This window comes from Ochotona curzoniae, unplaced genomic scaffold (genome assembly GCF_017591425.1).
Source record: "Ochotona curzoniae isolate NIBS_2020 unplaced genomic scaffold, NIBS_Ocur_1.0 contig_1014, whole genome shotgun sequence".
Lineage (NCBI taxonomy): Eukaryota > Metazoa > Chordata > Mammalia > Lagomorpha > Ochotonidae > Ochotona > Ochotona curzoniae.
The window spans coordinates 10,027,448-10,043,129 of NW_024464920.1; the positions used below are offsets into that span (position 1 = coordinate 10,027,448).

The window sequence follows — 15,682 nt, forward strand, 5'->3', positions numbered from 1 at the left end:
ACTGAAAATAAATATTCTCTTCAGTGAAAGCAAGTCTACTCACTGAAAGGCTCTGATGTTGTTACAGGAAGTTAAGCGTCTTCCTCAGCTCTAAACAAATGTTGGTTATTTATTCTATATTTCCTTAATAGGACAGCAAGACTAGTTGAGTTATTTCTGCAGGTCCTCCAAATGCTGTCTATATTCTGTGTCACTGCACAGGAGCTGCAGGTCTCACCCAGAGCACACTCCTGTAAAGAAGACCCTCTGAAAACACAACTGCAATACAAACCAATGAGAGCAGCTAGCCTGGAACGCAACCCTTTTTTAAGAGGAAGTTTTGCAAATGGGCTACTTTCCAGTTGAAAGATGTTTCTGGAGTCTCACTAACTTATCCAGGGCTAGAATACAGCACACTGTGACCTGCCTGCACTAAAGGCACCAAATTATCTGTGAGTAAATGGATAGAACTTTCTGCTAAGCAGGGAATAAGGAAAGGGGGGATAAACTTGGACTGCAGAGACTTTGGCATCATTACCTAGTTGTAGCAAGGAAGACATGGTAAATAAAAAAACTGAATGGGCAGTCCTTAAAATAATATAATCTTAGAAGATCATTAGGGTATCTTAAAATTAGCTTCTGAATATACAAATGAACAAGGAAGCAAAAGTCAAACCCCCAGTATCTTTGAAACTACTTTTTGTTCCAAATCCCAGCACACATCAATTGTATGAATTTTTTTTTTATTCAGAACCTGTATCTTTAAGACTGGTAGAAACAAAATACAAACAACTTGTTATTAACATAATGGCTGCAGTTGTTAACTGCAAGAATACAGTAAAAAGGAATATTATCAAAGGTCAATCTTCTTGCAATGAAATTATCCCAGTCATCTTACGGGCAGTAAATTCTAGCAAGAAATGGCAAACTTATTTCTTATTAAAAGTATTTCAAGGATTTCCAAGATTGGTCAGTTGTGCCACAAAATAGCAGTTTATTCAAAAGAGCCCTTACCTTTCTCTTATTTTCCTAAAAGATCTGCCAATTTTAACTATTAATTTTAATTTGGTTCTCTGAACCAAGGTTCTTCTGTTAATTCTCATCTTAGCTCTTTATACAGTAAACTTACACTCACTTTCCCTTCCCAGTCGTGAAGCTAAAATACTTTTGTATAAGGAACAATCTACAATTGCTTCCTGTGAATCTTGGTTCTTAGTTTGCTTCTATTTCATCTTCATTATCTTCTCTGACTTGTTCTTCTTCCTCATCACCAAAAGTCTGTTCCTGCATGGTGGTAAAGGTGAGAGATCTGGCAGCCACTTGTGCTGCGAGACCAGCAGTGAAGGTAAGATCTGCTGGCAGCTGTAGCTGTGCCAGTCTCTGCTTGATAGAGGGCAGCAAACATTCCTTGGCAGTTGCAGGAGCAGCGACCAGGCCACCTCCGTCTGCCTGCTGCGACTCATCTTCACTGTCACACTGGTAGTACAATCCTTCTTTGGCTCCTTGCAGGCAGGGTTCACTTGCTGAGTTGTCTTTATTTTTATCCTCTATGGGGTTTTCACATAAATACTCAGTCCTACTTATTTCATTGTCTGCTGGAGAGGATTTATTATTTTCCTCTTCAGGATCGTTTGTACTGACTTTTCCCATGTTTGAATTCATTGAGGATTCTGAAATACTTATAGGTTCCACAGGGTCTACAGGAGACAAGGATTTCAATACAGCTTCAAAGAAGAAAAAAAAAAAAAAAGAAAGAAAAATAATAACTAAGGAATCAGCAGTGATGTTATTTCAACTCCTAGCAATTTATATCTTAAAAAGAATAAATATATAAAAGTTAAATAAAACTATCTAGGAAAATAAGTGAAAAATTACCAATCCAGTGAATCTTTACATGAGATAAAAGGCCTATGAGGTGAAATGAAATGAGGATTTGATGACAATTTTGAAATATCACATTATCTTAGTCAAAATATTAAAGCAGTGGTTCTCAAATAATGGCCCCTGAACTAACAATATCAGGCATCAGTAGAAATTTGTCAGAAATGGAAATTCTTGGGCCCGATTTCCTACTGATCTAGAAACCCTGGGAGCTCAGAGGAGTTATGTTTCCCAAGCTCTCACTTGAATCTGACATACACTGGAATTTGAGAACCATTGTATTCAAGCAGAAGCAGCATTGTTCTTGCTGATAATGTATCAGATAAAAAGCCTAAAGTAAACCAGACAATAATTATATCTTTAACATATATATGTATAATGTACATACTTAAAACAGTTTGAAAAAAAAAAGCTTGACTTGTCAGCCATCTAAGATCCTACTGAAAATAAAGCCAAAACTTCTACACATTTATAATGCCACAGAAAAATACAAATGAAATAAAATCTGCATTCAAGATCAATTATTGTACAAAATGTAACACATAAACATAATGCATATCATACGGCTGAAGTTGTCCTTGCATGGAAAATGAAGTTTTAGTTAGCCCCTCTCGATGTTAGTAGGCAGTGGGTTGCTTGCTAGGCAGTCTCTCCTCCCAGCATGAGGGGTTAGTACAATACAATACATTATGACGGAAGACAAAAAAAGTGCTTCTTGAAGATCAGGCGTGTATTTAAAAAATATTTTTGTAAAACATGTCCAGTTCCAAGAAATCTCCCTAAGCTGCAGTAACTCCACTAGAGAAGCAGCAACAACAGAACAAAATGGCCACAGCAGGTTCCAGTGCAGAATTTCCCTCTCTAATTCCACTCCGACTTTACCCCTGCAGGCAGAGATGAGAACAACCCTGGAAGATGTACTGAAATTATTCACGGGAAAAGCATATTACGGTATCAGCAGCTTGTAACTTACTTCCACAAATTACCATTGCATATTGCCTTTTTAAAATATAAACTGTACAAAAGCACATTCCTGAAAAAAGACACATTTCTCTTATTCATTTATCTTAGCCCATAATGTCAACAGGATGATCTTAAAGTTCTATGAAGAAAGTAGTAAAGAATAAATATACATAAGCCTATGTACAACACTGCTTCCAGTCTTAATGAACATTTTTAAGTTACAAAATCTACCAGTTTTTTTTTTTAATGCAACATCTTGTTAGAAGTTGACTGATGTTCATGATTATTGCTGATTTAATGAGGGAGATATAATTTGTTTAATGTAGGATCATTCGTCAAATGTGTTAAAGTGTAAGGAGTAGTTATCTGTTTTTCTTGTTCTTGCACTAGGGATTTAGCGGTAAACAGTGCCTGGCCTACAAAAGGCATGCAAAGAGTCCTTGTTAAATAACCTCTGAATGAATGTTATGGAGGCTAATAAAGTTCTTACTGAAAAGCAATAGTGTGTAAAACATCATACAATTAACCTATGATTTATGTTAGCTCAATAAATGAATAGATTGTCGGTACTGCCTGTCTTTATTGCTGTGTCTGAGAGGTTCTTAATCATCTCTCTTCTCCACTATATACTTTGCTACAAAGGGAGCAGGGTGGGGCAGTCAGAGAAAGAGGCACAAAGGAGAAACTGGGAGGGAAGACCTCTGTCTTCATAGTGAAGAGATCAGCATTTCTTTTTTCGTTTCATGATATACATGGTATGCTTGTGGAATGGCAGTCTATTAGTTAAAGGAAGCTGAGGAAGATTATCTACATAGACAGTAGGAAATGTGAGTATAAATGAATATTATGGATTCTTCCAAGGGGAAGAGGTGAAACTCAGAAAAGAAGTTCATACTTAACACAACAAGAAATGGGAAACCATTATAGAATTTAAGATACAGAAAGGCTTTATCAATGTATTACTTGAGAAAAATCTGGAAAAGAGCTTGAAAGACAGCTTAGAAGAAAGAAGTACTGAAAATGGAAATTAGTTAAAAGACCAATAGAATGTTAAGCATAACTTAGTGAGGGCTTAAGCTATAAAGGGGATCAAAGGGTACAGAGAAAGATAAAACCAAGAAATGGAGGCCTGCAGAGTGGAGGAAGGGTGAGAGAGTGAGTAGTAGAGGGAGGGAAGGGGAGAATAGGAGAGGACCCTCTTGCTTTCTGGAAGCACAGGCAAGCTAGATACCTTTAGCAAGAATGGAAAAGAGAATGTATTCCACCTTCCCAGAAATCCGCAGGAATTAATTTAATCAGAAATGTGGCTAAGCTAAAGTTGTCAATTATCAAATCTCTCTTGCCAAACGTGAAAAGTGACTGAAGAAGGGCAAGCAGCATCAAGAAGTTTTCAGGCTAATGTTTGATACACAAGCCATTCAACTGGCCAGAGTACGGAGATAGTATACACAGAAGCAGCTTCCCTCTTTAATCTGCAAAATTGCTCGAATGACTCCAGCAATTCTAATAATGTGGTTAAACGTCCTAGGTCTTAATATATTTTTTTTCCAACAATGAGCACAGAGCTATTAATTTTGTGCTTCAATGAGGTATTTTCAATATTTTAATATATGAGTTTAACATCTCAAATTCATTAAATTTGAAAATAACATTTTATTTAAAATTCTTCAAATTATTTAACTCATTGTTCATCTCAAAATAAATTTAGGGAAAATTAAATAACTGATAAAAAAAAGTTTGGTTGCTTTTTCCTAATGAGAAATTTAACTACTGTTTAATTGCTCAAATTGACTTTGTGCCTATAAGAAAAAAAATTACACTTACGGGTAGATCCTTAAAATTAAAGCCATAAGAGTTTCTAGCTAAAATAAAGATTCATGGCACAAGAGAGAAACATCTCCTACACCACAAGAGCCTTTTCCTCAGGTCAGTGCTTACCATGATCACTAAACAGAAGCTGTTTCCATCTCTGCCTTTCCGCCTCCGAAGCTTTAAATCCGAGCACAGACTTCAATTCTTGGAGCACCCTCTTGGATTCTTCGTGCTCACGCTTCTGTCTCTCTTTGTCTTCTTGAGTCAAGTAATAGAAATCATCCTTTCTGAAGTCACTGCCCATATCTACGTCATCTACGTAAGCTTCCAATTCCTGAAAATGAATGAAAGAGCTTTTTAAGAGTGTCCGGTACAGTCACTTACTTGTACCTACACCCCTTAGAGATTACAAAATGAAGCCCCTGTGATTGGCTTAGGCCATTACGGCACTGTGAGGGGGCAGGGCAGCAAACGTACACTTATAGGTAAAGAGAAATTTTGGAGAAAGATAGTTGATACTCAAAAAGATTGTAGATAACAAACCAACAAAATTAATGATTTTTCCACTCTAACAGCATCCAAAACTCTGTTAGGATTATTATGGTTACTTGCTATTTCAAAATTAGCAGGGGTGGCTGTTGAATCTTCTTAGGATAGACATTTGGGGTTCCTTCTAACTTCCCAGGATGTCCGACTACTCTTTCTAGGATTGGGAAACACTATCTTACAGTTCCCCAGGAGAGCAGTGTATTACCCAGCCTCTGCTGTAGCTGATGTTCTGCATCTGATCTGGGATGCTGTAGTAAGACGTGCTTACATCAATTCTGCTCGCAAAGTTTAATGCTAACAGAAGCAGGCACTTGGAGGTATTCATTCTGGCAAAGCTGGTGGTAAATCAAGTTCCCAAAGGCAGCAGCTCTAAGGCTAGCTCTTTTTTTTTTTTTCTTTAAATGTAAAGACTTATTTGTGGGCCTGGTGGCGTGGCCTAGCAGCTAAAGTCTTCGCCTTGAACACGCTGGGATCCCATATGGGCGCCGGTTCTAATCCCGGCAGTTCCACTTCCCATCCAGCTCCCTGCCTGTGGCCTGGGAAAGCAGTAGAGGACGGCCCAAAGCCTTGGGACCCTGCACTCGCATGGGAGACTCAGAAGAGGTTCCCGACTCCTGGCTTAAGATCGGGGTAGCACCGGCCGTTGCACTCACTTGGGGAGTTTATCATCGGATGGAAGATCTTCCTCTCTGTCTCTCCTCCTCTCTGTATATCTGACTTTGTAATAAAAATAAATAAATCTTTTTTTTTTTAAAAAAAAAAGACTTATTTGTTCATTAGTTTTTTTAGAAGGCAGACCATCAGACAGAGAGAGAGACAGAGAGAGACTCTCTGTTCCATTCTGCCTTTCAAATCAATGTTAAAAGATAAAACAAAACAAACATGCATGAAGTTTTTTCTAGCAACCCAAAAGGTACTTATGTCATTATACTAACTTTCACTAATTTTAATAATTTTAAAAAGCTTTTAGGAAACGGACAACTCAATATAAATAGTAAGGAAACCTGCTAGTGGATTCAATAGGTTCAAATTGATCGAACTAAAAACAAATTATTTGATATAAATTCAATACATTATGCTATAATTTTGAGGCTCACAGGAAACAGGGACTGAACAAATTCTTAGACAATTATTCATGCTATTTAAAAGAAAGGTAGATAATCTTTATATGTGAAATTCTTCCTTATGGACAGAAGGTAATTTCCACCCTCACCTGCTCCTCAGGGATTGGATCTTTGTCAGCAATGTGGAGAGTGGGCTGCGTCAAAGGGACCACAGTACAATGTGGATTTTCACAAGTGACTTCAGGCTTGCCTTAAGGAAGGAGGGAGAGAAGAAAAATAAGAAACAAGCCACATACAAATAAATAAACATCTAATACAAAAATCATTTTTGGTACTAATACTTTTTTTTTTTAATTAATTGCATTGCATTATGTGACACAGTGTTATGGGCACTGGGATTCCCCCCGCCCCTCCCTGAACCCTCTCCCCATGGTGGATTTCTCTACCTTGCTGCATTGCCACAGTTCAAATTCAGTTGAGGTTCTTTCACTGGAAGTGGTACTAATACTTTGTTAATTTTTGGGTTCAATTAGTTCTAATTATATTTTTCACGTACATAAAAAATACAGGTATTAAAGCTAACAATAGTCACATCAGTAAATTTACAATTTAAGTTAACTTTTTGGAGGAGAGGACCTGGATTTTCCCTGTCTTCGCTTCACCATAATATCTGGATCACATTAGGTACTTCACAAATACTTAAGGAGGGGTAATTGTGGCTCAGTGTGTTCAGCCACCATGGCCTAGGACAATCACATCCCATATCAGAGTGCTTGACATTGAATCTGAATGAAAACTTACGATCCAGTTTCCCACTAACATACCTGTCAGGTAGCAGTGGATGACTCAAGTACTTGGGAGTTCCTGCCAGGAACACCCAAATGGAGTTCCTGGTTCCTGGCTTCTGCCTGGCCCAGCCACAGCTGTTGTATTTTGGGAATGAGCAGATGAAAGATTTCCCTCTCTCTGTTTACTCTGCTTTTTGAATAAATAAAGCACCAATTTGTTCACAGTAGAGTAGCATATAGGCACATGTACAGGGAGAATCAGAGAGACAGGAAATCTTAGAGCTGCCATAACGCCAGGACTGAAGCCAAGAGCTGGCAACACCATCCACGTCTCCCACTTGGACGACAGGAAACTCAAGTTTTGGGGCCATCTGCAGCTTTTGAGACACTTTAACAGGGAACTAAATCGGAAGTGGGACTCGAACCAGTTTTCTGATAGGAGATGCTGGTGTTGCAAGTGGTGGTTTAATCAGCTGCACTACAACACTGGCCCCTAAATGTTCTTAAAATTTTTTTCCCCCTTTTTTGAAAGCGGGAAAAGGACAGATGTTTGGCACAGCAGCTGACATGGATCTGTGAAGCTCAAACCACACCAGCATGCCAGGTTCTGAGTCCCAGCTCTGCCTCTGATACTAGCTTCCTGCTAATGTGCATCCTGGGAGGGCAGCAGGGGAAGGCTTACATACCCATCACCCATATAAGAGACCTGCACTAAGTCCCAGATTCCTGACTCTGGGCTAGCGTGGCTCAGTTCTTGCTCAGGTAGTGAATTAGTAGATGGACTCTTTGTGTCTCTGCTTTTCAAGTAAATAAAAACTTTAAAAAAGGATACATTTGGAAAATGTTAAGTTTCATCATATCAACACTCACAATATATCTGGGCATCTTTAACAAAAAGAAAATCGAAATTCAAATTACTACTAATAGGAACAATAAGCCAGTACATTAAACAGTCTGCTAACAAGCCAGTTATCAAACAATACACTGATTTGTAGCATTTGTAGATTTTCTATTTCTATGATGTAAATACATCCATGATGACTAATTTAAAGCTATCAACAATATTAAATTGATTCATAAAACTCCCTAATACTTAATAATGCCTGGAGAATCAAATCCAGCACGCAACTCATTTAATAAAAATCTACCATGCATCTGTCACAAGCCCAACAATTAACTTACAGTCCTGGGTGAATGCAGTATTAAAAGGATTTGGGTGAACTACTACTTCAGCTTATGATGTTGGCATTTTGGAAAAAATTAGCATTCCATTAAATTGCAACTTCAGCAAGAAAGACTGTAATACCGTCTTTTTTTCATTTATATCACACAAACATATTTAACTATTTGTGTTTCCGTATATTGTACTTAAGTCTCTTTCTGTGAAAGGTTTGAGGCTGAAAAACAAACTTGCTATCAAATACCTCAACAAAATAAGAGCCCTTTATTTAGATTTTTTTTTAACATTAACAGACATTATCCAAAAATATGCCTATTTTTTTCCCCTTTAAAATCCTATTTTAAGTTGTATGTTCATGGTAACAGCCAGGAATAGCACATAAGTGCATAAAGTGATCTCCTTATTCCTTAATTCCACCTACCAAATACCAGGGATCTGCCTAAGGGCCAAATAAATGCCATTTCTTTGGAAAAACAACAACAACAACAAAACAAAAAACTTACAGACCACTGTTTTAGGTATAGTCTTACTATACTTTCATACTACAACTAGAGTTCTGAGTAGGTCTAACAGTCATATGGCCTATAAAAAGGAAATAGTTTGTTTTTTCTAGGAAAAGAAAACAATCGCAGATCTCTGTCTTGGGATTTCTTACACCTTTATGTGTATACAGATCATCAAGTCTTGTTAAAATGAAGGTTAATATTGAAGCATTATTAACAAACTCTCAAGTTATGCTTGTATGTTAGTTTGGACATCATTTTGAATAACAGGGCCCTAAATGTAATAAATATTAAGGATTTTAACATGTGCTTTTAAAAAAAGATTTATCTAGTTAAAAGGCACAGCAATAGGAAGGGAGAAATGGAGGGAAAGACATCTTTCATGTACTGGTTAATTTTCCAAGTGGTGGAAAGAGCCTGTGCTCAGCCAGGAACTACATCTGGGTCTCCCACATGGGTGGAGGTGTCTAAAGACTTGAGCCATCTTCCATCACCTTCCCAGGAACATTAGCAGAAAGCTGGATTGGAAGTAGACAAGCTGTGACTCAAACCAGCACCCTGATATGGGTTGCTTCTCAAGTGGCAGCTTGATCAGCTATACCTGTTGCAGTACTGTGATCTTTAGAATAATGGGAAATCAGTTTTTTTCCTATGGCAATTTTTGAGTAATGCCAAGCAATAACCTACTTTCAATGATTTCCACAGTGATAGCAAACTAGGTGTTTTCAGAAAAATCACATTTGTGGGGTATTAAAATGGTACTAATATGCAAGAAGCAGCTTGAATGAGTCATCTGGATGGTAGGAGTGGGAATGGGGAAAGAAGAGGAGCTTCTAGCCAGCCATGGACAGTAAGATGTTGATAAAAGAAACACTCTTGGCTTGTATGGGTTAATGTGGTCAAAGCAAGCTGGGGCCAAGAAAGGAAGAGATTCCCACAGACTAAGAGGGTAGTCATGTGGCTTAGGAGGCAAATTATAGCATCGAACAATTAGTTACACAAAAGGAGAATGTGCAAATCAGTAAATATTCTGAAGGGAATAGGAACCAAGTTTCTCATAATCAAGAAAGAGACAGAAATGAAGAAATGGGGAAGGAGACAATAAATGGTGGTGCTGGAACTGAAGTAGAGATTCTGGGTATGAGCTCAACATTTATAATACATATGAACAGATAAGTACAATATATGAATGTGTAAGAAATAAGACATGTTAATTTATATACACACATATTTTGGAGTTTCATCTTTACTTTGAAAGGGATTCCAGTGGCAAGGAGCATACCTAGCCCCTTCACTTTAAAACTTTTATTTAGTTATTACTTCATTTTGTTTGAAAGACAGATCACACACACACACACATGAAAATGGCAGTGAGATGTTCAAAACAGCCAGGGCTGTGTCAGGCCAAACCTGGGAGCTGAGAGCTCAACCTGGGACTCCCATGTGGGTGGACAGGGATCCAAGTACTGCCTCCCAAGATCTGAATTAGCAGGAAACTCGACCCAGGCACTTAAACACAGGTGATTTGGTCACATTAACCACTTTAGGTCAAATGACCACCTCCCTGGCCTTGGTTTCTAAATATCATCCTCCATGAAAATAAATAAGGGTTTCTTAGAGACACAGCTGATGTCAAACCTGGGGTATGGCAAACATAAGAAAGTAAGGAAGTGTTCAAAGAATGATGGTGATACAAGCTAGCTTGAAGGACGATTTGAGCAAAATAAATAACAATAGTAATGAATTACGATTTACTGAATAAAACAGAGGCTGAGTCCACATTGATATAATAAATAAGTAAACAAATGGGAAAGGGGATGTATTACCTTACATTAGACTGCCAACTAATAAGTGTGAAAGGAGAAATAGAATTAGAAAATAACCAACTGACAACCATTAAGTGATATCAAAATCAAGCTAAAATTACGATAAGTAGGCAAAAATAATTAAACCTTATTCATTTAAAAATTCACTCTTTGGTATATAATTCAGAATTTAGACAAATTAATAGAATCAGAAAGCCACCAAAATCAACAAAGAGAACAGCCTCATAGTCCAAATATTTATTATACTGCATATTGGAACTCATTTTTCCTTCCATCTACAATTCTTGCCAAACACTGATCTATTTTCTGCTCCTTTGTAATTTTGAGCTTATATGCATGGAATAATATAGTGTGCAGTGGTTTGAAACTGGTTCCTTTCCCTGAGCGCAAGGCATTAGAGACTAATTCATCTTGTGGCATGCTACTTTCCTTATTATTATCTTAAAAAAAATTACGTAGGGGCCAGAGTTGTTGTGCATCAGCTAAGACACTGCCTGTGATGGCAGCAACCCATATGAACACCAGTTCAAGCCTGTCTACTTCTGATCCCAGCTTCCTGCTAATTCGCCTAGGGAAGTAAAGGAAGATATCCCAAGTACCTAGGCCCCTGCACCCACAGGAAAGAGCCACATGGAGTTCCAGGCTCCTGGCTTCAGCCTGCTCAGCTTTGGCTGTAGTAGACATTTATGGAGAGAACCAGTGGATGCAAGAGTCCCTCTCTCTCTCCCTCTGGAATTGCATCTTTCAAATAAATAAATAAATAAAATACAAACACAAAATTTAATGATTTATTTAGAAGTCATTTCAGCCTTACAGAAAAACTGCAAAGTTCCTTAAATCCTTCATCCGTATTTCCTAATTCTGACATTTTACCATGTTTGCGTTCTGTGCTTACAACTGTGTGTATATAATCCTTTTGGTGACAGTGTTACTCTGTACTGTTTGAAAGTTGTAAGCATAAGACTCCACTATTCCTAATGATTTCTGTTTCAAAAACACTTGGAATTATTCTATGTACTAATAACATACCATCAGAAATCACAAAATTAACACTGCCAACTAATAACTTAGTGCTTGTACTGATATTAACTTTTGTGTGGGCAAATTCTGATTGGTAGGATATTTAGTTTTTGTGCCATTTTTTTTTTCTCTTCAACCTTTCCTTAACAACTTTCATGATAGTTACTTTGTGAACACTTGGATGTTATATACATGCTTTCTTTATCAAAATGTTGACCACTACTAGTACATAAACAAAATAACTCAGTGGTATCATTCCTAGGTATCGACTCTCAAGAAACTGAAAAAAACAGTGTTCACAATAAAATCACAAATAATTACAGTAGTTTTATTTGTTACTAAATAATAGAAGTAGTCCATCTGCTCTTCAGCTGGTGAATAAACCCGTATATGCATTTATATAATATATTACTATTCAGCAATAAAAAGTAAAAACCAATAGAGAACCACTAAATTTTACAAAAATCAAATTAGAATTGGGTCAGGCTGTGGCCAGGAACTCAGAACAGAGTCTTGGTCTCCCACGTGGATGACAGGGACCCGAGTACTTGAGCTAGCACTGCTGCCTCCCAAAGAACACCTTAGCGGGAAGCTGGATCAGAAGCAGGACCAGGACTGGAACACAGGTATTCTGTTTTAGGATGTGGATATTTCAAATTCCCAACCCCTAAGCAAAATCATATTTAAAGGTGTACACTCATAGCCACTGTAAATTATGACTTAATTCACATCATTATCCAAGAATTTAATCCAGGTTCACAAGAACGTAACTAAGAATCCACTTATCTTAATTACCTACCACATATTTGAAGACAGCTTTTAATAATGGCTAACAATAAAGCAAGAGAGGAGGATTTAATCTCAGATTGTGTTAAAGGTAGGTCAAACAAGTATGTCCTAACATTCAAGATTTGCAGAATGCTTCTATTTATAAGTAAAATACTTAAAACTCTAGACTTCATATATATGTAGATTTAGTATTTCAGTATTTGCATATATAAAAATTCCTGGGTAGATTTATTCTTTAGAGAAGAAATTTATTCATGATTCATATCTGAGATATCAAGGAAACCTATTGGTAAATATATCAGTAATTAACACACTAATTTTTTTTGGAAAAAAAGTTAATACTTTTATTAACTAAAGATTACTTAGCTTGTTTTATACAATAAACAATGTATTACAAAGCTAGCTAAAGCAAAACCAATGATATAATGAAGCATTAATTATCTTTGGCAACAATATAAATTCTATGCATTTCTGGTTAATCTCAATGATCCAACTGCATAAATAAGTGCATATAACCTTACAGCACAATTTAAAAATTAACATGTAACACAGAACAGCATACAATCTGAGTCAAACTAAAGCAATATGGTATAAATCTTAAGAATGTCTGTATCATGAAGTGGCCTAATACAGTAACATTAAGTGACAGTACACTTCCAACTCAACGAACATGCAGCACCACTGATCAAATCATGTGTATCCTATTTTTGTGGCTGAAGTGCCTTTTCACCCCTGACCATCAAACTCAATATTTTACTACCCTATCAGTAGAAGTTTCATTTCAGTTTTCTAAACAGAAGATATAATTCACTGAACCTATAAATCATTTTGTTTTTTACAAAATAAGAGCAAAGATTTGGTATTGCCAGTTAATAAATAAAAACTTGTGTTCTTTCAGTAAACTATCATGTGGACAAGAATTCTACCTACTGAGTGGAATAAGCATGTCTCATAGCGCACGTGCCTACATAATGCCTCATAGATACCTTTATTTTCCGTGTTTCTTCGTAGCAATCTGTCCACCTGGGCAGTGGCCTCTTCCCAGCAATTGTTGCTTGCTTGCACATGAGGTTTGATCAACTTGAATTTTTCTTCTAGGACTTGATAAGCCTCTGACACTACTTCTTGTGTTTCTTTAGTACAAACAAGCTTCTCAAGTTCATCTTCAAGAATGATTACCCTGAGTAATAAGGAAAAACAGAAACATATAGATGAAACACAAAACAGAGGAGAAATAACTGACAAGACTTATGTAGTTGGTGAGATGAAGAAAGCCCTGGAGATGCATGGTGACTCTTAAGGGACAATGGGAATAAATCTATGTACTGGATGCAATGAACTTGTACACTTAGGAATGGCTAAATAAAACTGCTAAGTTTTTTTTTTATCAACTTTAAAGTTAACTTATAAAGGGTATCATACATATATTATGCTATTCTGGATTTTATGAGCTGAATGGATAAATGAAATTCATCTCTTTCCTATTTACAAAAAGGGAAATTATATGTATTTATAAATAAAATGTAATACTATAAATCATTAAAACTAGTGTTTTATTTATATTTTATAGATAAGAAATTAGGCCTGGAGAGCTAAAGAAAAGTTGCTCAGGGGCAGGCATTGGGCCTGCCCGTCAAGAAGTTGGTTAAGGCACATCCCATACTGGACTATCTGAGTCCAAGACCTGGTTCTGCTATCAGTGCCAGGTTCCTGCTAATGTGGCATCTGGGACAGAAGATGATGGCTGAGGTAGCTGGGCCCTGACTGAGTTCCTGATTTCCACTTTTGGCCTGGCCCAAACTATGGAACCTGGGGAGTAAACTAGAGCATGAAAGCACAGTATATCTGTTTTTCTACCTCTCAAATAAATAGTCAAAAAATAAACCAAGGGCACAGTGCGATAGCGTAGTGGTTAAAGTCCTTGCTTTGAACGCGCCAGGATCCCATATGGGCGCCGGTTCTAATCCCTGTGGCCCCACTTCCCATCCAGCTCCCTGCTTGTGAGCTGGGAAAGCAGTCGAGGCCGGGCCAAAGCCTTGTGACCCTGCTCCCATGTGGGAGACCCAAATGAGGCTCCTGACTCCTGCATTGGCTCAGCTCCGGGTGTTGTGTTCACTTGGGGAGTGAATCAATGGATGGAAGATCTTCCTCTCTTTCCTTCTCTCTGTATATCTGATTTTCCATAATAAATAATAAATAACTACATACATAAATCTTTATTAAAAAAAAGTGGCTAAATCCAGGCACAAAAGGATAAATTCAGGGCAGGCATTGTCAGTTTACAGTGGTCTATGATGCCAGCATCCCACACAGCTGCCAGGCTGTGTCCTAGCTGTTCCTCTTCTGGTCTAACACCTTGCTGCTGGCTTGGGAAAAGCAACGAAATACGGTCCAAGTGCTTGCACTCTTGTCACTCCTATGGGAGACCCAGAGACACTCTTAGTTCCTGACTCAGCTGTAGTCTTTATGGTCAACTGGGGAATGAACCAGTAGATATAAGATCTTTCTTTCTATCCCTTCTCTCTTTAACTGTGATATTCAAATGAATAAATTAATTCCTTTTAAAAAGGTTTATCGTCACAGAGAATGCATTAAGAGAACTCAAAAGAGATTTCCTATATTCCAGAGGTGGGTATACAGGACACAGTAATGAAGAGGTATTTTTTATGTATTGGTAAACATAGGACAAAATCTGAATTGGTAGGGTCCAGCACAGTAGCCTAGTGGCAAAAGTCCTTGCCTTGTATGCAATGGGATTCCTTATGGATGCCAGTTCTAATGTTGGTGGTCTCACTTCCCATGCAACTCCCTGCTTGTGGCCTGGGAAAGCAGTCGAGGATGGCCACAAGCCGTGGGACCCTGCACCAATGTTGGAGATCCAGAAGAGGCTCTAGGCTCCTGGCTTTGGATAGGCTCAGCTCTGGCCATTGTGGCCGCTTGGGGAGTGAATCAGTGGATGGAAGATCTTTCTCTCTGTCTTTCCTCCTCTCTGTAAATCTGACTTTCAAATAAAATAAATCTTTAAAAAAATCTGAATTGGTAAAAAAAAAAACAAACCTCACTCTAAATAGAGCCTGGGTAAATGCAGCTATAGAGTTTGGTTGAAGTGAAGCAAGAGTACGATTCCACAGAAATTCATGGGGCCAGTGTTGTAGTGCAGCAGGTCAGGTCACAGCCTACAACACTGGCATCCCATACAGGTGCCAATTTAATGCCTGGGTGCTCCACTTCTAACTCAGTTCCTTGCTAATGACCTGCAAAAGCAACAGAGATTTCCCCTGTCACTCACATGGGAGACCCTGATGGGCTGACACCCCTTCTATAGTAT

General features: G+C 37.8%; 1 protein-coding gene across 3 annotated transcripts in view; it reads right to left on the bottom strand.

Annotated features, from left to right (window-relative positions):
* Nucleotides 1-710: 710 nt before the first annotated feature.
* Nucleotides 711-15,682, bottom strand: part of VEZT (vezatin, adherens junctions transmembrane protein) — a 63,130-nt gene continuing 48,158 nt past the window's right edge. For all 3 annotated transcript variants that reach the window (XM_040980681.1, XM_040980670.1, XM_040980663.1), the window contains exons 9-12: nucleotides 13,341-13,534; nucleotides 6,398-6,498; nucleotides 4,762-4,969; nucleotides 711-1,703 (exon numbers count right to left, since the gene is read on the bottom strand). In XM_040980681.1, the coding sequence (XP_040836615.1) occupies nucleotides 1,192-1,703; nucleotides 4,762-4,969; nucleotides 6,398-6,498; nucleotides 13,341-13,534 (1,015 nt within the window). In that variant the 3' untranslated portion in view covers nucleotides 711-1,191. The remainder of the gene's footprint in view (nucleotides 1,704-4,761; nucleotides 4,970-6,397; nucleotides 6,499-13,340; nucleotides 13,535-15,682) is intronic.